At 42.9% G+C, this 21304-nt stretch overlaps 1 protein-coding gene across 3 annotated transcripts in view; it reads left to right on the top strand.

Moving 5' to 3' along the window:
• Nucleotides 1–19479, top strand: part of MACROD2 (mono-ADP ribosylhydrolase 2) — a 905745-nt gene extending 886266 nt beyond the window's left edge. For all 3 annotated transcript variants that reach the window (XM_030021604.1, XM_030021603.1, XM_030021602.1), the window contains 3 exons: nucleotides 7767–7850; nucleotides 13654–13722; nucleotides 15676–19479. In XM_030021604.1, coding sequence (XP_029877464.1) covers nucleotides 7767–7850; nucleotides 13654–13715 — 146 coding nt within the window. In that variant the 3' untranslated portion in view covers nucleotides 13716–13722; nucleotides 15676–19479. The remainder of the gene's footprint in view (nucleotides 1–7766; nucleotides 7851–13653; nucleotides 13723–15675) is intronic.
• Nucleotides 19480–21304: the final 1825 nt, after the last annotated feature.

Raw genomic sequence — 21304 nt, 5'->3', positions numbered from 1 at the left:
TGGGTCAGGAGGTGATGAGCCTTTAGAAATGCAAGTACTCTTTCCAAAGAGCAAGACATTTCAGCTGCGTGTGTTGTATACTCTACCTCTGGTTATCCAAGTTTTTATTGAGGTTTGCTTTTTTGGTGTTTGGGGGTTTTTTAATTAATTTTTATTTTTCATGCTGGCTGTTGTATCTTAATATCACAAGATGTTTAAAAATTACAGCATACCTGCAAGGTTATGTCTATTAGCAGAACTTTGCTGAACTTCATGTGCCTCTCCTCGCTGTGAATATTCTGTTTTAATTTAAGCTGCAAAATTTAGGTTGTGGTCTCTGGATAAATAACAGGGAAGAGTCTTTCTCCACACTGTGTATTGTAACTGCCTTTCAGGTAGATCCATACACCCTCCTTATTTACCCTTCTGCTGCTGTTCCCTGCTACTTTGAAGCTCATTCTTCATATACTTGGCAATAGTCTCCTTGAAAAGGAATTGAACAGAATATTTTCCAAGGCTACTCTTCAACTCAGCAGTAATCTCTTTCAGAAGCAGTGACCCCAGGAATAAATTGTTGCAGCCATAAGGGCGAGCAGCCCCGCCTGCATGTTATCAGAAACTCAGGCAAAGCCTCCTTTTGTCCTGTGCGGATGGCGCACTTTTTCACCCCATCGTCCTCTCCCCTGTAGCTGGAGAGCAGGGACTTTATAAAAGATGAGGGTGCTTGCCTGAAAGGAACTTTTCTAACTGCCAGTTCTTGGGCAATTTGCTATTTGTGTCCTCTCAGGTTCTTACCCTCTCCCTCCCCACCCTTTCTTTGTAATTTCTTTCATAAATATTGTTTCTATTCACTCCCAGCACACACCTAGTTCTCGTGGAGCTGCTCAGGACTGAGGACTGGCACGATCTTTTCTGTTTGGAGTTGCTCCTTTGGAGGGAAACGGGAAGTTTCTTTCCCTTTTCTGAAACAAACAGTGTGTCATTCTGACAAACCTGCCCAACTTAGGAGATACAGGACCTCTTTGCTTTCAGTCTGTTGATTTGCTGTGGTTGTCTCAAGATCATTTGAAATGCTTAGAAAATACAGTGAATGCAAGATTGAAGTGGAATAGGGGCACAGTATGTGCTGATGGAAAATCCAGCAGCAGCACGAGCTATTAAGTTGTTCATGTTGGAGGGGAAAGCAAAGCCTATTAAAGCCATTGGCCTCCCGGATCAGTTCTTCAAAATTAAGGACCGAGTCCTCACCCCAGATTAGTGGTGCAAAGAGGAATTAAAGTAGCTGTACGAGGACAGCTGGAGAGAGACTAGGTACATGGTAATGAGCATGGTGAGTGTGCAGAGGAAATAATGTTGTGATGGGAGTGGAGGTTCACGTATCATTCTGGCAGCTGGCGGTCGTTCAGCAGGCTTGCTCCCATGGCTGTGGAATTAGAAAAATGCCCAACTGAATGCCCAACATCATTCCCCTGGTGAAAGCTGAGCCTTAGGAGACCTGGAAATTTCCTGCGGCTTACGTGCAAGCGTCCTTCAGTGCTGTAATTCCTCACACCTATGCAGCTTTTTAGGATCAGGAAGCTAGTGATCAGGAACTGAACCAAATCACTTAAGAGTTTCATAAATGGTTGAGGGTGGAAGGGAAAATGACAGAATGGGAAAGAAAGGTAAATAATCTTGCCATTTGTATTAATTCAGAAACCCTTCACTTTTCATAATACCACTGGACATGCTATCTGCGTTATTTGTAGGCAGGGAAGTGGAGCACAAGGGCTTTGGAAGCCATTCGGGACAGGTGATCTACTAGTTTGAGTACAACCAGGCAACATTTTACTTCTGTTAACAGCCAGCGATTGAGGACTGCAATGAAAGCTTCTGGGTGCTCAATTTCAGATATTCTGTGCTGCAGGCTTCTCTGATGAGAGGTTTCACAAAAAGAGCATCTGGAAAACAGCATCATGGCCTCTTGCACAGCTAAGGCTTTTTCAGAATAAAAAATTCAAAAAGGGCTTTCCTTAAAATGATACGCCCTTGTATTCATCAAGAGCCTGCTGCGTGCAGGTTTATCCTGTTGTTACAGAGAGACAAAAGATACAAAGAGCTCCTGATGGGCATTAGCAATTTTAGAGATGCCCAATTTGTATGGGTCTTATGGACCATATTGCTGAGAGACAATCCTCACTACCCTCCCATTCCCACCTTTAGGGAAAAGGAGGCATAATGAGATTTACTAACAGTATGTTTAATAAAGGGCTGGAAGGGGATAGGGATAAGCGGATCTTAGACACTTTTAAATCGTGTTAAAAAAAATTGTGGTTCAGCTTGAGCTGGAAATAACAGTGGCTGGAAGCAGTGCGATGCCTTTAGGTACAGTTGCGTGCACAAACACAGAGAGCTGAGATGATGCACGCTACACTGGAGGGATGGGGAGCTTCATTGCACTAGGTTACTCTGGGAGACAAAGCCAAAATGCCAAAAGGGAGGGTAAATACTCCATTTAACGATGAAGGGGCTGCAACGTGAATCCTGACAGCCCACGCGTGGCATTAAGAAATAATGCTTAGTGCCTTCAAAAGCCCCGCAAAGCTAGCGTCCTGGCCAGCACACCCCCCTCGGGAATCTGCGTCCTTGAGTTTTCTTTTCATCTCTATGGTGCCTAATTGCTGGGGGGCGGGGATGGGGTTGATCAAGGTAGAATATTTGCGATTTAACAGGTGGAGGTGTTTGTTGTTAATGAAGCCGCACTGAATAGCGAGAGGCACTTTTGCAGCAGTGCCGTTCCTGCAGACTCGGCGCTGTTGTGCTCGACCTATGTGTTGCAGAAGGATAGCGAGGGAGAAAACTGCCCGCAGACTTGAACATAACAAAGTACAGACGGACCGTGATTGCTGTGTTTGTTTTAGAGCCCCAAGAGCAGCAGGTTGGGTGGTTTTGCATGTAGAGCCATACAAGAAGACAGCATGAATCTTTTATGTAGTAGAATCTGGTCTGGTTAAAAGGGTCAGTCATCCCAGATGGAGGTGTTGAACCGGAGTCAAACTGAGCCCTTGTATCATGGACAGCTTCAGTTTCTAAGTGAAGCAGCATTTATAATGCTATTAAAATACAGCGGTAAACAAAGTACATGAAGGCTTGAGAGTCACATTAGCAAAGAGCTACAGTGAAATGAGTGGGAAGAAGGAAAAAACAGCTCTGGCTATTTGCAGAGCAAGAAAAATGGAACTGGTTTTGACAGATAAGACAATGCAGCTGTGTGTCAGAAGAGCTTCGTCTGTGTTTTTTGTTGTTGTGGATGAAAAATGGTGCCTTCAATTTTTGACCAGAGAAATTTGGATTTTAATGAGCCTCTGTCTCTCAGAGTCTCCCAATTAGGGGAAGTGTATTTACAGCTAAACTCAAAATAATAAATTTTATTCAATGGGTATGAATCAGGGAAATCTGGATTGTTCAGAATAGCTGCAATGTGGTTTTCATATTGCATAACGACAGAGGTGGTTTTTTCAAAGTATGTAACATGAGTAGAAGGAACTGCTCTACAAATAATTTACAACTAATGAATTTCCCCTGGTTGCAAATTGCCCATGGGCAGGATAGTATTTTATTGGAATTCCTGTGGCAACTCCCAAAATTGCTGGGCAGACATGTTACGGGAATAATAACCTTGCCATTTTGCCTGTAAAAATAGTAGTTGTCTGGACTGTTGTATTATTGATAACTCTTTTCTTCCTCAAATACTCAGAATGATCTTAGGGACCAGGATTTCCCACTTAGTTGCAAGACTTCTAAAATTGGGGAATTTTTAAGATTTAAGTTATCTTGGTGTTGCTTGATTGCACTGACAGTACTCATTTATTACCCAAGCCCCATGCAAGGACTGCCAAGGCTGGGCTCGAAGGCTGGGCTCTGCAGAGAGAGCCCAATCTCCCAGGCTCCCTCAGTATTCAGCAAAGAGAAATAAACTCCCTTAAGGTGGGCAGCTCAGAGCAGAAACCTAGTTCAGGTGCCTTCCAGGAATGATTCATCAATTCTGGGGACACTACATTGGGATTTTGCTTTGAATTACCTGGGAGAGGAGCCTGCCTCTCTCTACTGATTACAAAGGTGCTCTTCAGTACACAGCAAAGCCTTGCTGATGGTCAAGTAAAAATGAGTTTTATGGATTGCTGTGTGTTACAGCTTCTAAGCCTGCATAGTTGCCTGCTTTTATCACTTGAAATAGATGTAAACCTTGTGCAAAGGGAGGAGGACGAGGGGAAGGGGGAGGGTTACACTTTTTACACTTTTTACACTTTTTACACTTTTTACTTATTAGGATTTATCAGGGGTGTGGAGAATAGATGTCTGACCTCTGTACTTGGGCACTTTTAAAATTGATGCTAATGTACCAACAACCACCACATCTTCATGTTAATCTTGTGAATCATGCATGAATCTGGAACCACGTTTCTCTAGAGAAAGAACAGTGTATTAGCTGTAACCACGTGGAAATATTGACAGATTGTGACTATAAAGGAGGAAAAAAAAGATGAAGTAACAGTACAGAGATTTTGATCTTCCTGGTATATACTTGTCTTATGCATTTCAAAAGGCTGGGAGCCGTCCTTGCCGGTGCCAGAAGCCTGTTGTCACTTAGTGCTAGGCTGGTTGTGTAACCAGACTGCAAAGGGTTCAGGTAACGAGCTCTGTCAGGAGCGCAATTGGAAATGGTAATTGAAATTGAAAGTGGTATCTCCCAGGCTCCCTCCCCTTCGGTAACTCTCAGCTCCTGCTGAGAGACCCGAAATACCTCGCTTGTTTGTGCTCTAACCTGAAGCAATCAAAACAAGGGGGTGAAGGAAGGCCTCTAGAATAAATTGGTTGTCAAGGCGGTTCTGGTATTGATTGAGTTCTGCTGTTTATGTGAAACGGGCTCGTTTCTGTGTGGCACTTGGTTTTACTGCACGGCAGGGAAGAAGCTTTTTGGATAATACCCTTTCCAGATGCATGGCAGTATAGTGAATGCTCCTGTCGCCCACCCACAATAATAGCAATGGAAGAAATGAAGATTTATATTAACCGAGTTTGAAAGTCTTCCCCAAAATTGGATGATATAATGTGCAAGCCTCCTCCCAAGGTTTGCAGTGGTGCTTAGCTTTGTTAAGGTTTAAAATATCTTCTGCCTTGTTTGTCCCTGAACATTGTTTCCCACTATCATTTTCTTGCTGACAATATCCAACAATCAACATACACTATAAAAAAAACCCGATATGGCCATATTCCCTTCCAAGAAGGGATGCGGAATCAGCTATTGAGACTTGGAAAGAAGGTGAAAAAGCAGAAAACACATTAGTGTTCTTCTGACAATGTTTATGTCCCTAAACCTCTCAAAAAGTAATTTTGCAAATTTGCTGCTGCTGTTGTTGCTCTTTCCAGCCTCTCTCTAGGGCTGCCTACCCCGAGAGGCGAACCTGTAGCTTTTGGTATTGAGGGCCCTCAATGCCTTCTGCTTTCGTCCCTGCAACGGCAGCGCTAATTAGCACATGTGCATATGCACACACGCATGCGTATGAACAAAATGTCTTCTCTTTAATTAGGCTCTGTCTTCACCTAACGCTGTGCCAATAATCCTTTGCACCTGTCAGCTGCATGAGAGATTTCTGAAGTTGAAAGCGAGAAACCCTTCGGCAGTGTGGTGAAGCCAGGTGTGCTGGCTAGTTAACGGGAGATCTTGGGATAGGGCCTGGGAACCTCACGCAGGCGTCTTTAAGAGCTGACAACAGGAGAGAGACTAGCTATCTCTAGCTGTTAGAGAAACTGGGAGCCAAGATGTAACCTGTGCTATCTTATCTGCTTTACTTGGTTAACAGACGATGTTTTAGAGGAGGCAAAGTCAGATTCAGAGGCATCAGCTGTCAGTCAGCATGCATTGCTATTTAGCAGGGATCCCAAATCCCTACATCAGACATCTGAGTGTCTTGGTGGGAAGGGCTGCGTCCGCTGCAGGCTGTACTTGTGGTGGAACAGTTAATTTTCCAAAATCTTGCTTTTCTGCTTCCCCCCCGCTAATCAAAATGTAGCACAACCTGAATTTCAGTGTATCTTCCTTGATCAATCAGTGCTTTCATAGTCACCCAAATTTCATATTGATTTTGCTAGGAGAAGTCAGGCAGGGATTTTGAACATACCTTCTCAGCCTTGTACTTGACAAGTTCCTGCCATGTGTGCATGCTTCTGTGATGAAGTGACCTGGGTTTATCCTTTCTGTGAGCCAAAAAGAGCGGTGGGCAACTGCTGGGAAAGCTTAGGCCTGTTGGTGCGTAACAAACCTCAGGAGAAAACCATACTCACTCTCCTGAATTCCCTGGAGAAGCATCAGGGATTTGACGCACCCTCAAAGGGGCCATCTCAGGCATTCACTGACATGCAGGGTTCACAGTCACAGATGTTTACAGGCATTTTGTTTGTTTGTACAGGGAGATAATTTTAAACCAGTGAGGAAGAGGTAGAGCTGGTGATACAACGATTCACCAAAGGATTTCTGCAGTAATACTAAGATCTATTAAAATTATGGGTGACATCTCCATCACTGTAAAGTCATCCATCCCACTTTCCCCCATGCTTGCCAAGATGGCTAATTCAGCTTTCCAGTGGCTATTTTTTGTTGGGTTTTGTATGTGCTGTGTTCTTGTCTTAGCATTTTTATGCTTGGTAGGACCATAGATAGTGTGCTGGAAGTTGCCTGTGAGAATAGCATTGCCAACATAGAGAGCACAGAGGAGACTAAAATCTCCATGAAAATGTAGTGGCTTGCAGATACAATTAGAAGGAAAAACTGGTTGAAAAATTCAGTGGTAGATATGTGTTTATGGACAAAATAACTGTAGTGCACTGAAGTGCATTAAAAAAACCCACTCTAGCCTTCCACAGAAAGAGGAGGGAGGTGGTTGTGGGACTGTGAACATTTAATCTCTGTTGCTGAAAAAGTAAATGATTTCAGTTTAAGAGTAAACTGGTTTTGAGATGTCTTGGTGCTTGCTACGCTTTGCTGTCTCATAATAACCACCCAAATGTCTGGATTGCTTAGCAATCAATAGCTTCACACCCTGTAGTTCAAACGCAGGATAGGTGCAACAGGCTGTATAGCAGCCACAAAAGTAGAGAAGTAGCTAAATCAGAAATTAACTAAAAATTGGCTTCTTGGCACGCTAAATGTCAGAATATTAGAAGAACTCCGGATGAAAGAGCAAAACCACTTTTTTTTTCCCATTTCAAATATTGTTAGGAGATTGAATCTAAGCTTCCAGACAAGCCGGAGGCAGAAGAGATAGAAATGTTGAGTTACAACGATAAAATGCGTTTTCCTAAATTCAAATTCTAGTTTGTGTCTGACTACCTGGTATATTTGAACTCTCACTGTATCTATTTTTATTCTGCTAGCTAGAGAAACTTTATAAGTGTGATTACATCCCCATCATATATTGCATTTTATGAGCAGAAGGGATTCTTCAAAAATGATGGGGAAAGAATGGCAGGGAGGCAGAAGCACACACCATGATGTGGTTTTAACAATCCCAGTTAGAAAAGCATGCAGATTGCTACAAATATTCAAGCAATTATTTTCAGACTATGTTCCTCCCCCTATATCCTCTGCCTTTTTCTCTAATGGCTGCCGCTATACAGCAGCAGAATCTATAAAGGTAAGAGCATGCCAGAAGAAAAGGAAAAAAAAACCAGGCATACGGAGTTGAGAATTATACATTAATCGGGTACTGTAAGTATTGATTTTTCTCCTTCTTTGGCTTGTCTTACAGGGATGCAAGGGAAAGAGGAAACTTCTGTGGAGCCTATGAAAGTTGACCTCACATGTGAAGCAGCAGACGTTTCAAATAAGGATGGTATGTTGTTCTAATATTTTAATTGTCCTGAGGCGGATACGAAGGATACCTTTCTGGGGTTTGTTTCTACACTTCCCCCCAAAAATAGGAGTTATATTTATACTCTCTTCAACTGAGTCTTCCTGAGAATTTGTACATCTCTGCTGTCTTGGAAGTCTGGTGGAAGTACCTTTCAGTGCCATAGCCCTGCTTTTCTAGTTGACTGGGTTTATGTGTTCCGTTGTTATGTTCAGTCCACTTGCTTTTTAGCTAAATATTTGAGGCCCACCATAATTTTGGTCTGGATATCAAATTGGCCAGGATGTGTTTGGTCTCATACAGGATTCATAAGATAGTATTTTGAAAATTCCGGTGCTAGTGCCCAACTCCATCATGGGGCAAGCGTTGGCTGCATAACCACTCTGAGCTCGTATGTTGGCCTCCTCCTAGCTCGGAGCCAATTTCCCTTCTCCTCATTCAGAGTCCCTGCTTAGCTCAGTCTGGTAGCAGAAGGAAGTTCTCTCCCTAGAACATTTACTATTGATAAAACTGTCATGATTTGGTGACCCAACAGCAGTTGCAGTCAGGTTTGTGGACATTATCAAGCCAAATCTCCTGACTTTGAAAGGAATTTTTTTTTTTTTATTGACCTCAGCGAGCAGATGACCCATCTGTCTGGCAAGGACCCAGCAAGGGCTGAGTACCAGGATGGTGTGCCAGCTCTGCAGTGCCTAACATATTCGTAAACAACAACAAAAAAGGCTTTCTAGGCTCTTTCTGTGTGTAAAGAAATACTGGATGGAATCAGGGCCCCGATGCTTGGGTTTTGGTGAGGCGAACCCTTTATTGCTCCTCTAGATAGGCTCTTATAGCTTAACAAAGCTACATAAGGGGCTTTCTTGGTTTTTACCCAAAAAGCCCTCTTTACTGCTCCAAAAGGCAGTGCTTTTGGAATTGGGGTTCCAGTCCCTGTTTTATTATTGTGAAGTGGACCCCTCTCTGTAGCAAAGACTGATTTTTGATTCCTTCTTTAACCTCTTCAGCATTGACATAGTATAAATTCAAGGCATACTTTTTTACATCTCAAAGACAAAACAATTATATTATTTTTTATTTTAGTTACACAAAGAATCTAATGCTGATTTCCTTTCTCTGATGTCAGATCGTGCTGCAGCATTTGAATCGGTGGCTGATTTAGATACTGGCCTGTAGGGAAGTTTTTGCAAGAATAGGAAAAGAAAGCATGCATAATGGATTTTTTTTTTTTTTAAATACTAGAGATTATGCTATTACTAGTGAGTGTGCAGAATAAAGCCAAACCAGCCTTCTCTCCTCATCCTCTGAACAAACAAACCAAAAAGTCATAGTCACATTAAAATATTTGAATTTCAAATCCCTGGAATGGTCTGGGCTACTTAGTGAAAACAAATCCAAATTTACTAAAAGAATATCTTAAGGGATTTCCTGCTGGAAAGAAAAACGATCATATAGCTCTTGTAATGTGTGCTGTAGCACAGCACAGCTGCATCAGCTGACAGCTTCTGAAATTATGATCTTGATAGGTTTCTTTGTTTCAAATCTTGCTTATCGTGTAAGGTCGTCTACATATAACTCATCCTGTAACTTCCTTTTCTGTTAACTTTCTAAGTTATATGAAAGGACAGGAAAAGGGTGTTTGCTAAGGCTGCAAAAGAATACTCTGCTGTTCAGGGAAGTCTTCATTTCTCTCCAGCTTAAATTGCTATTGGGATTATATTATAGGGTGTTTTTTTTCTTGTGGACATTTATTACGTGTTTAAAAAAAGCAGAACAGAGGAAGGATCAAACTCCCCATGCTCTGTTTTATCTGAAGGGTTAAGATTTGCTGAAAAAAAGCCCTAAAATTTTTAATGTACCGGGTACTATATGAGATTTTTAAAAAAAACAGAAAAAGGTTCCCTTTGATGGTAATTTTTATGTAAATTGCCTATTTTTCTCTGGTCCTCTTCCTCCCGCCCCAGGAGAGCTCATCACTTCACAGCTGCAATCACAAGCATATATCACCAGGTACCCCTTGGCAGCCCAGCTCTTGTGTTTTAATTTCATGTACCATGTCACAGCAAAAAGTGCCTTAGAAATGCAGAGAGTTTAGAAAGCTTAGGTGGATCTTCATATTCGTTCATCTAGTAGGCAGAGCTGTAATAGTGATATATTTCAGAAATTATTATTATTTGAAAGCTGGCTGTGATTCTCCGTCAGGAAAGCTGTCAGAGGGTGCACACATAAGCCTGAATAAGGATAGAGATACAGGTTGCTACTGGCAATCTCCATCAGCCACTAGAGCGAAGACCCGTGGATATTAAATTTCTCGTACCCAGGACAGATTTGCTGATCAGTATTTTTTAATGATGACAAACCCCACCCTTGGTGATTGGTTTCCTAAACGATGTTTTCCCTGCTGGCAGCCTTTTTTTAGTCGTCTTTTTTTTTTTTTTTTTTTTTTTATGCCACCAAAGCTTTAAAGATTGCTAAGGTAGATGTTAGTTTCCAGCTGGTATTAGGTGGATCAAACTCTTCACTCCTTTTATAATGGGGTTACTCATTCACCTTTTTTATTTCAAGCCTGTGGAAAGCTGTATCCTGACTTGCTGACACAATAGGAGAAAAGAAAAAGATTAAGGCAGTGTCAAACCTGAAATTTCCCATTTTTTTTATAAGCTGGTGCAGGCTGATGAATGTGCCATCAGCATCCTGACTTTTGCGTGATTCGCCAAAGCAATATAGAAGCAAGATATCAACAGCTAACACCCTCATGCTTTTTTGGTGTTGATGTAATATCCAAGAAACAAGTAACTACCAAGTAAACAGGCTCATGTGTTTCATCACTGCAGAGTGGGTTGAATTCAAGATAGATGGTTTTCTTTCTAGGCAGTCTGGAGTTATAGCTGAATGTGCTATAGCCAAGTTATGTGGATGCAAAGGGGAAACATTGTTTAGGAAGTGGCTGATGAAATAGGTTATGTTTGCAAGTAAGAGTCTGACCAAGCTCCTCTTTAAATCAAGATGGTAATATTTTGGTCTCATCTGCCATCCAGGTCTACAGCATAATATCCTGGGGTGGGGAAATGTGCTCGCTCTCTCGCAGATGACTCTAAACTTGGTTTTCCAGTCTCCTGTTTGCCTGTCTTCTCTACTTAGATGCTATGCTGTGACTCTTGGCTAGCTGACCTTTAAGCACGTAGCTTTCTTGCAGGGGAGAGGCAGGATGCCTTGCTGCCGACACACATCCACTGGGTCACCAGCAACTGCAGCGCTTTGATGGATGTGAACTATTTGCTGGGTTATTTCTTCTCCTCTTGCAGGGAACTTGCTTGCTTTTGGGGGGAAGTCCTTCCCTGGTCATGATTTGAGAGCTGCTAAGCAGGTCATAGATTGAGAGAGGAGGTCTCAGACAGGTCCTCCCCAACAGGCCAAAATTTAAGGGAAAACAGACAGGGAGAGTGCATAGGAATGTCTATTTCCATTGCACAGAAATGTCCGTTTCTGGCATAAAAAACCCTGCATGAAGCTGCAGAAGGGGGAGCAAGTAAAACTGAATTTAGGAGATGTGCAGCCTCCTTGAACTTCAGGTGCTTCGCTGAGCTGCTGGCTGTTGTAGCGTATTATGGTAGGTACAAAAAGACCACTAACATAAGTTAGCAGTTTAACACCTCTAAAACATTGTTTAGCGGGAAGAAGGCCACTTTTGGCTTGCAATGCAATCAGATGTAGCATGCCCAGGGCTAACAATGTCGTTCTGACACTAACTCGTGCTGGGAGGCAACGAGGGCTGTGAGTCACATCCCTGCCGTACCCAGTGGCAGCTCTTCCATCTGCTCTTGCAGTAGATGCTTTGCTGCCGTGTTATTTTCCAGCTAAATATAGAGAATTGTGTAGGTGGCCTTGTAGTGACATCTGTTGTCGGGGTTCACCCAGTGGTCTGCAGAAGCTTATCCTTCAGTTAGATCTTCCTGTCCCTACCAGCATTAATGCAAAGAGCTGAGCTTAGTCACAAACACATAGGAAAAAGCGAATAGTGAAACCCGCCTGTGCCTTAGCACTTGCAAGCCATCTTCCCACTGCGACGTGCATGGCGGATCCTTTTTGCACCAGTGATGCGGGATGCCTGGCTGCCATTTCCACTGCACAACAGTGGGATTCAGTGATTCCTCTTGCTTCCCTGCTGGCAGGGGCCCTGGGTCGCACGCCTCCGCCGGGGCTCCTCCATGCTTTCGCGTTGCCCTGAAAGCATTCCCAGGCAGTTTGCAATTTGACTCCCTCTATGTGACGTGCTATCAGCACGACGGGCAGGGGTCAACTGCTCGTAGCCATAATAAAAGGAAGGGGAAGGAGGTGTACTCATCTGGGATGCTGATGGAGCCTAACCTCAGGTTTTAAATCAAGCTTTAGTTTTGCAGATCTCTGTAAAACATGAGTGAAGCCTTATGGTATTTTCAGAAAACCGAGGCAGTGAAACTGGCCGGTATAATGAGGCTGAGAAAGGCTGCTGTCATCAGTGCACAGCAGCCTTCCCTTAATGATTTTTTATTAAGCATCCTGTCTTTGCTATGCAAATACATGTAAAGAACACAACATCACTAAATGTGTTGTGCATCAGAGCTCCATAATCAGGAGCGGATACTTTTCTTATTATTCATTGCATACATCCAGGAAGCCATTACGGTATCTGTTCTGCATATAGATGATGAATAATTTACAAATAATTCATCAAAGCCCTAACAGGTGTATTGACATGATATTGACTCAGAAAGAGATCATACTGCCTGGCTGGAAGTAGCATAGTTATTGATTTTCGGCTTTTTTTCCCCTCCCCCTTCCCATCTTCCCTTAGTTTCCAAATCTCCTGTTCAGGTATGAGGTTTTTTCTTGTCACCCACGTCAAATGACTTGTAATCTGCAGTTGATACCACAACATAAAGCAAGGTTAAAGAAAGGAAAAAAGTCTTAATATAAATGGCTCCATTCACATTCATTGCAGAGCAAATACTAAATACTAATCTTAAAAATGCACGTGCTGAAGTAACCCTTTTTTATTTAGTCTAGATAGGACCAATCATCTGCCATAGTTTAGATGATATTTTTGACAAAGGTCATGCTGAAATGAGTTTAAGCCTTCTGTTTAAATTATTTCCTAGTTTTTAGTAATTTTAAATGAAAAAAAGAAGATTGGTTTCGTAAATGGATATTACACAAGTGAACTGTGTAGGAGTATAGTGATGTTGCCCCTGAATCCTCTCCTAGGCTCCAGCAATTTGCAGTTCAAGGACACCCGGAGGCAGCAGCAGCATCTCTGTAACTGGAGATGGATCTGCATTTGGCCCACAGCTCAGCCCCAGGTCCTGCTGGGAACTTTGTCAGAAGCCTGTGGATGCTTGAATCACAGGATCGAGACCACTTAGCCCAGCGAAACTCTAAATCACCCTTTGGAGATACCTATATCTCTGCCTATGGCCTACAGAGACAGAGGAGGGTCCTTGAGCTCTTGAGCTAGGCACCTCGGTTGGGCGCCAAAGTCACACTGGATGGATGTGGACCAAAGGGAAAATCTAGATCCAGAGGCTTGCATTTCTAGCGATGCTGAAGCCTACACCCTGGCAGGACTGCTTGCCGGGATTTCCATGGAACCGCAGGCTAGGATGGCTGGCCTAAGAGACTTGCAGATTTACGGCATAGAATTTTTAATGCAATAAATGTCCCCTTTGGGTTAGAAGCGGTTATTACTCGACATGATAAACTTAACAAGTATCATGAATAGAATTTGATGACTGTCTCATTTTGGTTTCAGCTGAAATGAATAGTCAAGTTGAAAGTATAAATGATCCTATGGAAACAGAGCGGGAAGCTTAAGTAACAGGTAAGACCTTTTTGGCTATTTTTTCCCCCCATTTTCCATTCAGTTTCTGTTTGAAAACTTGCTTTAAAAATGTCCTTAATTAAAGGTAGGCCTTACCAAAAAAAAAAAAAAAAAAAAAAAAAAGACAGAATACAAAGGAAAATTGTCTAATATGGCCTATGTTACGCAAAAAAAATTAAAATACCCAGTAGACCTGATTTGTCAAGTAAATATTATAGTAGCAGTCTGCAACTGTAATGGATTTAGACAGCACACAGTCTTAGATCATCAGAAGGCAAGACAGCACCAAGATAAGGAACAGAAGAGTAACTGAGTGAACATTTTTTGGCATTGCTTAGGAAAATGACAGGCAATTTATACCAGTTGGAACCGAATTAAGTTCTGTACGATCTGTATTCTGGGAACAACAGGTTCACGTCACAAGGGGTTTATTGCCCTTGGCTGTCCGATGCCTAATGTCACTTGTAGCAATACCACTGAAAAACAAGGCAAAGTCAGCGAGCTGCCTTCTGGAGCTCTGCTGCCTTTTGGAGCTTTTTACGGCTTTATACACTAAATGATACTGCTACAACAGGACCGTGCAATGGTTGTTGTTGCAGCAGAGTTTGTCATAGGCATAAACAGCCTTGCCCCTAGATAAAAATGAATAATTTGGTAGGAAGACAGAAGTCCGAGACTCATCCCCAATTACAAGAGGCAGTTGCCATTTCTCTGTCAAAAGTAGTTTTTAAGCATTAATGCACACCGCTTCCTTTAGCATAGGATTGTCGTGAGATGCCAATATCATATACAGCAAGATGCGTTATTTATGCTTGTAATGGGATTTCATGTAGCTCAAGACCAACTATAGTGGCTTTACAATGGCGGCAACTGTATCACAGAGACTTAAAATACAAGGTCTTATTACTGACCATAGCCCTTTGTCCTTGTCAGCACTATAGACGATGTGCTGCCATACTGCTGGAGTGAGAAATAAGCCTGATGGGGTCCCTGGTAAAAAGTACTGAAGCAAAACTAGAAGGTGCCCTTGCCATTAAAATACGGCTTGGGCAACTATTCCTCCCCCCTCCCCTAGCTTCTGGTTTTATGTTCTGTCAGTCAAAAAAGGAAGAGGAACTAATGAAATCCTCACTGTTAAAAATACATGGAAAGGTTAATAACCTTCCTCGGTTTAAAAAAAGGTATCTACGATTATTACTGCTTTCACATGGCCCGTTGGAAGTCTGTGTTTCATGCTGCATTTTCACATGGAAATGAGTATCTGTGGATGTTTTGGGCTGGAGTTGTTTTTGCTTTACGAAGGCAGAGTTCACAGGAATAATACCACAATTAGCAATCAATCAATAAATCTTTTCAATTCAACTGCTGGCTCTGCTGGCACCTTTCTGAAGCATAGAGGCCCAAGCCGGGGTGCTCCATGTCTTGCCCAGCATTGTAATGGCACGTGCAGGATTAGAAGCAGGCATTGAATCCTTCGCAGCTCCCTATCGAGGTCCTCATGACTCTGTTGCCACTGTTTTAATTGCAAGGAGCGGGTCCCTGGGGAGGATTGATCAGCCTGTTAAACTTCAAAGGGTCTCGCTAGCATCTTTCAGAGCCGAGGAGATCCTTTTGCTTGCTATGTTTAGTATTTTAATATGTTGGTTTTAACATATGTTCTGTGGTCTAGCACCAAAGCACCTACCAGAGCTGGGGGTCTCTGATATCAAGCTAGGTAGCACAGTGCTGTGGAAAACCAAGAAATGCTAATGAGCACAGTCAATTTGCTATACAGATAATAGTGGCTGTTATATATAAACCATGTGACATATACACATGCTGTGTGTGTGACAGAAAGAGAAACTGTAGGCATCATCTGTGCTAGAAAGATGAGACCTGGGTTCCGTACAGACATTTGAAATTTTGCCTTTTTTTGTTTGCTTTTTTTCTTTTCTCTCCCCCGCTGCGGCGAAGGAAGGATGCAGGAGAGGAGAGACCCGAGGAAACCCGACGGGCAGGCGCTGACATCCTACAGCATCATTCTTGGCAGAAAAGAGCACACAGAGATGCTCCGTGGGTTGGGTGGGAGGGAGCTTTGGGGAAATGACTCTCTGCTTTAATTTCTCTTTGTTCTTCATTGCATTTTGTTCTGTAAGCCTGTTGGAAAGAAACATAACTTCCCAGTTCTAACAATGTTTTGCAATTATCCCTGCAATTACAACAGTTTCTTCTGAACTGTGAGTCCCTGTCTGATATTGGATCTCTTCCTCCTGCATCATATCATCAGTAGCCTGTTTCCAGGCCCACCCCTTTCCTAGCATCTTTATCTTATTTCCCAGTTATGGTACTATCTGCAGGCAACCTGTGGGAGCCCGTTTATTCTCCCCCCCACCTCCTTTTTTTTTAAAAAAAACTGTTCCCTAGGATATAAATGGAGATTTTCTTCAAGAACACGAACTGCCACAAAGGATTATAATCCACACACACTGATAAACAACTGCCCTCCTTGTGCTAGGGATTTGCAAGACTAGATGCTCCATAATCTCAGAAATATTGATAAGGACAGCCCTGCACATTGCCCACCTCCAGGCTTGTCGATTGGCAGCTCCTGCCGGCACCCGCCAGCAGGTCGCTGTGTCCGAACCCTGGCTGCTAGAAGAGGCGCTGGCCGGATTCCCTTGAGTCCATGCTGGAAGCAGAGTTTGCTCATTAACTCTATCATCCCAATGCCTCAGATAAATACAGCTCCTAGCTTTAACAACTTCACACTGTATCTTATGTGAGCCCTCATTATATTTTCTACTGCATATGCATGATTTATTTTTTTTAAATTTTTTTAAAAAAGCAATTAACAGTTATTTGGATAAGAATGTCTCACCATATGTCAATTGTTCTGCCAGCAAATGCTGCACTGAAATTTTTAGAAAAGGAACAAAAGGGTTTCACATACGTTTCCCAACCATGCTGTAACTGAAACTGATAGACAATACGCTCAATGGAAAAGCACGCAACCTGTGTCCAGGGTGTGATGTGCTACAAACTGCATTTTAAAATGCTGCTGATAGTAATTTGATCGTGTTAAGCAAGGTAATTAATTCTTTTCTTTCTTTTTTTTTTTCCCAAATATGCATGAATCCCAAAATAGTTATTTACTAGCTGGCCAAAAAAAAGAAAAGAAAAAAAAATATGTAAAAACCAAGGTAAGACATATCTCTATCCTCCTGTGATCTGGGTTTATCCCAGCTAGAGTAGGTTTGGTGATAAATCATCTGCTGGTGTAACAGCAAGTCAAATGTGGCCCTAACACACCTAGAACTGGCTACAGCAGTTGATGGCTGCTGTCAGCTGCAGGTTAATTCAAAAGGGTGTCAGGACAAAAAAGGATTAGAAAGGAAAACAAGAAGAGTCCCAGATTTCACCCAGAGAGTACAGCCCCTAGAAGGGCAGCCCCGTATCTTCCTATGTGCAGCTTCAGCATGTTTGCTTGTGGTGGGATCGAAAGAGTATTTCTTTGTGCTGGCTCCTGTGGTTTTTTAACCCAGGTGACACTAGCACCAGAGAAGATCTCAAGGAGCTGCTTCGTCACCCATTTGTCCCAGAGATCGGTCGATGTGTAACTCTGAATTGAATCGACTGTGGAAGGAGTAAATGACCTGACGTAAGCCTATGAATTGGGTTTATAATATTGCTAAGTTTACCTAAATTTGCTAGGTACCATTCCTCTGGCCCTTGTTCTCCACAGAGCACCCTTGAACGGACTCCTTGTTCCCTTTGAGGTGTCTCTGCTGCTTTTCTTTCCCATCCCTGGGATCATGCTTGACAGAACGTGTCTTTTGGGACATGGATTTTTTTTTTCCTGCTGTTCCTTCACCTTGTCTCCAGCTGATTGCAGTTTTGCGGTGGGAGGCTTTGTGGGTAGTACCTCTACATGGTGTGCATCCCATATGTTCCTGTATATTTTCCATACCAGGTGATTATGATTGAAACGGCCTGTCATAATAGGTGGGGCAGGAGTGGATAAATACCTCGGGAGGAAGGGGAATAAATGCATTGGGTGTGTCTCTTCTCAATTCCCCTTTTGTGTGGTTGCTGTGAAAAGACCAGGATTGAAGGGTTCCCTCCATCTAGGTAAGTGAGGGAACTGGCCCCGTAGGGCTGGGAATGAACTCGGTGAGCTCTGTGAAATGTTGAAGAGATCCAAGGCGGCTGGCGTGAACTGAGCTTTGCAGAGCTGCAATAACTTCAGTCAACGGACTACCCAGTCCCCTGAATCTAGCTCTGTTCTTGTTTCTGTTGTGCTCACCCATGGGCAACGTTAATGGAGCTGTAGGCTGCCCTTATCTGCATGTCGGATGTCTGTCTCGCCATTGCCAGCCTTGGTTTTAGCAAGGGAGCCAAAGGGATAGCCAAGCAGGAGGCTGGCTGCCAAGGTGTGACGGTTCAGCAAGGAGACAAAGGCTCCTTAAAATCCTTGTGAAGACTGACCAATAGTTAAAAAAAAAAAAAAACTGCAAAGATGTGTCACATTAGACACTCTCTAACCCCTGACAGTAATTTCGTTGCACTTTTCATTTAACCTTGGTCCTCAAACAGCAGCGAGTCTTTGAAACCATGAACCATTTGCCCCAGGATGCAGCGGCAAAGCGTGAAGCCCAGGTAGGAAGTGTAAAGCAAGGAAACGTAGGAGTTTATTAAGTCCTTACAGGACAATTTGCAGCCGCATCTATATCTGTCTGTCTTCAGGTGGGTTTTGGTTTGAGTTGTTGGGGTTTTTCACTAGGCATAAAGTGAGTAGAGTGGCAGCATGAGTTCTTCTGCTGAGTTAGTAGTGAACGCTGAACCCATGCCCCTCAATGCAGTCTCCGCCACTCTTGCTGGAGCTGCAGAAATGGAAGGAGCTGGTTTTGTAGAAGAGCAAGCATCAGACCAAGAATCACCCCACAGGGATTTATGACAAGGATTTTGGTTTAAACCTGCAATGTGTTTGCAGTAGGTGGCATAAAGGGAATAGCAACGCTTTGGTGCTGATGTTTGCATACAAAGTATCAGGCTCTGCTTGATTGTTGTTTCTCCTATGCCTGAAAGCGCTCATGCCTACCGTTAGGCACAATATTCTTCGGGCTGGTGACTGCTCCGATGATGAATGGGTTTCCTTCCATACAGATATCCAAAGGGGATGTTTGAGACATAGTCTGTAATAATGGGTCACACACTTGCTGCAGCTAATAGTCAATCTTTCTGTAAGGCACTGAGAAACTTTCTCTGTGAATTAACACTGTTCTGCTTTACGCACTTGAATAAAAATATATGAAAAAAAAAAAAAGACTTTTCTCTATATGCAGTGCATGCCAGCTTTGCTTTTAAAATTACAAACTTAACAGAGTATGTGGATCTATTTTCTCGGGGAATAGGGGTTTTTATCATATGATTCATCCAGGATTTGCCTTACCCTGACATTTGTGATATAAAGGAAAGTTTAAAAAAAAAAAATTTACAAATTAAAAAAGGGTAATTTTCTCGATCCAAAACTATGTTTTTACTTCTGTGCAAAGAAATGTAGACTGTTGTTTGCAAAATGTCTTCTAATAGATAGTCTAGCAGCTATATTGGTTAACACATCCCTCTTCCGTTACTCTGTCATTTACATGCTGAATTTGCCTCCCAGTCTGTTATTTTTCCTTCTGTCTGTGCCATGCATTGGAAAACTTAAAGAACCAATGCCTTCGTACGATGATGTTTGTTAAAGCGAAATGTTAATAAAGCTTGTCCTGAAGACGAGGCAATGCCACTTGTGTGTTTATTCCCTCCTAACCATGCTGATCGTGCAGCGGTCATTTCAGTTGTCAGTGTTGCAGTTTGGACATGCGATCACCAGCATGTGCAGCCAGGTCCTCATTTAAATTTATCGTTCACTTGATGGCAGAATCTTGTGAGAAATTGATACCTCGGAGGGATTTTTGGACGGCATTACCGAAAGGTAAGAATGGGGACTTTGCAGCTTGGAGGGGAACAGGTTGGTCCCATCGCTGCATCAGCGATGTTACAAAACCCATTCCCGCAGTTGTACCAGCACTAAATTGCTGGCATCTATCATCTGTCAAAGAATACTCCGATATGTATGCAATCCAGAGGTATAATAGACAACACGCAGTGTACGCTAGATGTTGCCTGCCCTTTCTGTTGTGACTTATTTCAAGACTGAATGGGTAGAAGATACTGCAAAAAGTGGGAAGGTGGCTTTTTTCTTCCTATGTCACCGGTATAGATGAAAACACTTGTACCGATGTTGCCTTACTCTTATCCAAGGCTAAGGATTTAATTGTTGATAACTGAAGTTAGGGGGCTGGCTCTGTGTGTTCAAAGCTCTCCGAGGAATTGGATTCCCTCTCTGAAATTTGACCTTTCCTTGCCTGCAACCCTTTGACTGCAGAATGGAAGAGGACAAGGCACAGGAGATGTGTGGCAGTGGGGAATGCCTGCCTTTTTGCTGGATGCAGGACCCAGCTGTCATGTATGGTCTTAGTAGCAGCGAGCTAACCTGAGAGCGAGCAATACCAGCAACAGCTGTAACGCAGCATCTCGTTGGATTCAGTTCATCAAGAACTCTGTTTTCACTGTGTCTCAAGAACTGTACAGCCTAGGAGGAGGCACCCGCTTTCCCTATGCTGTAGCCTGTTTCTGCTGCAAGGGAACACTTTTGTCTACAGCAGGTGTCTGTTTAAAAGGAGAAAAATAAATTAGTCTCTCACCTAGGAGCAAGTACTGTCTGTCCCACCCTTTTTTGAATAGCACAGGGTCGAGAGGAAAGCCTCTGTGGTTTTGGAGGATGAAGAAGGGCCTGTGTTTGAGGCTGCTCAGACCCTTGCAGTGATGGGTGCTTGTCCAGATGATGTGGATTAGGCAAAGAAAGAGCATGTGAGTCTGTTAGGATGAGATGAGTGATGAACTTATCCTTAACTATACTCCTGTTGCTGCTGGCCAGATTGACACCCCCACTTCCAGATCTTGTTTGGAAAAGTGGTAGATTTGTGCCTGGGGAAGTCTTTTGCCAGACATTGGAGGTCACTCTTAAGTCTGCAGAAAAGGAAGCTCGGTTACCACTTTTCCTGCTCAGTCTTCTCGGAGAGATTTTCCCAGAGGAATTGGGTTGTCTTTCAGGATTTCCATGCGAGCCTGCTGCTCCTCAGAGGGCTCTGTGCATGCTTTAAATTGGCTTTGATTCCTTGCCTCCCTCTCCTCTTGCACAGAAGCTTCCAAAGGGGTCTTTATGACCTTGATCTATCTTGTAAGGTGAAAACTGTGCTTTGGGATTTTAATTAGTCTTGGGGTTATGGGTTGGGCTTTTTATTTTTTTTTTTTTTGGCCTGAAATAAAAGTGTCAGGAGACATTTAAATACCCTAATTTCTCGTTCTATTAGAATTATCGGCAACCCCTTAATATAAGCGGCAAATCACTGTTAATTCCTTCTGAATTCACTGATAAAACATTTATCGTAATGAATTCCTATAGAAAAAAGAGAAAAAAAAAAAAAAAAAAAGAGTCCTGGTGAAAAGACAGCCGGTGGAGGAGGTACTCAGGGAGGCTGCTCCATCTGGTGGCAGC

This window comes from Aquila chrysaetos, chromosome 8 (genome assembly GCF_900496995.4).
Source record: "Aquila chrysaetos chrysaetos chromosome 8, bAquChr1.4, whole genome shotgun sequence".
In the NCBI taxonomy this organism is placed as follows: Eukaryota; Metazoa; Chordata; class Aves; order Accipitriformes; family Accipitridae; genus Aquila; species Aquila chrysaetos.
Note: the sequence above shows the minus strand (reverse complement) of the source record. Positions and strands in the feature narration are given on the sequence as shown.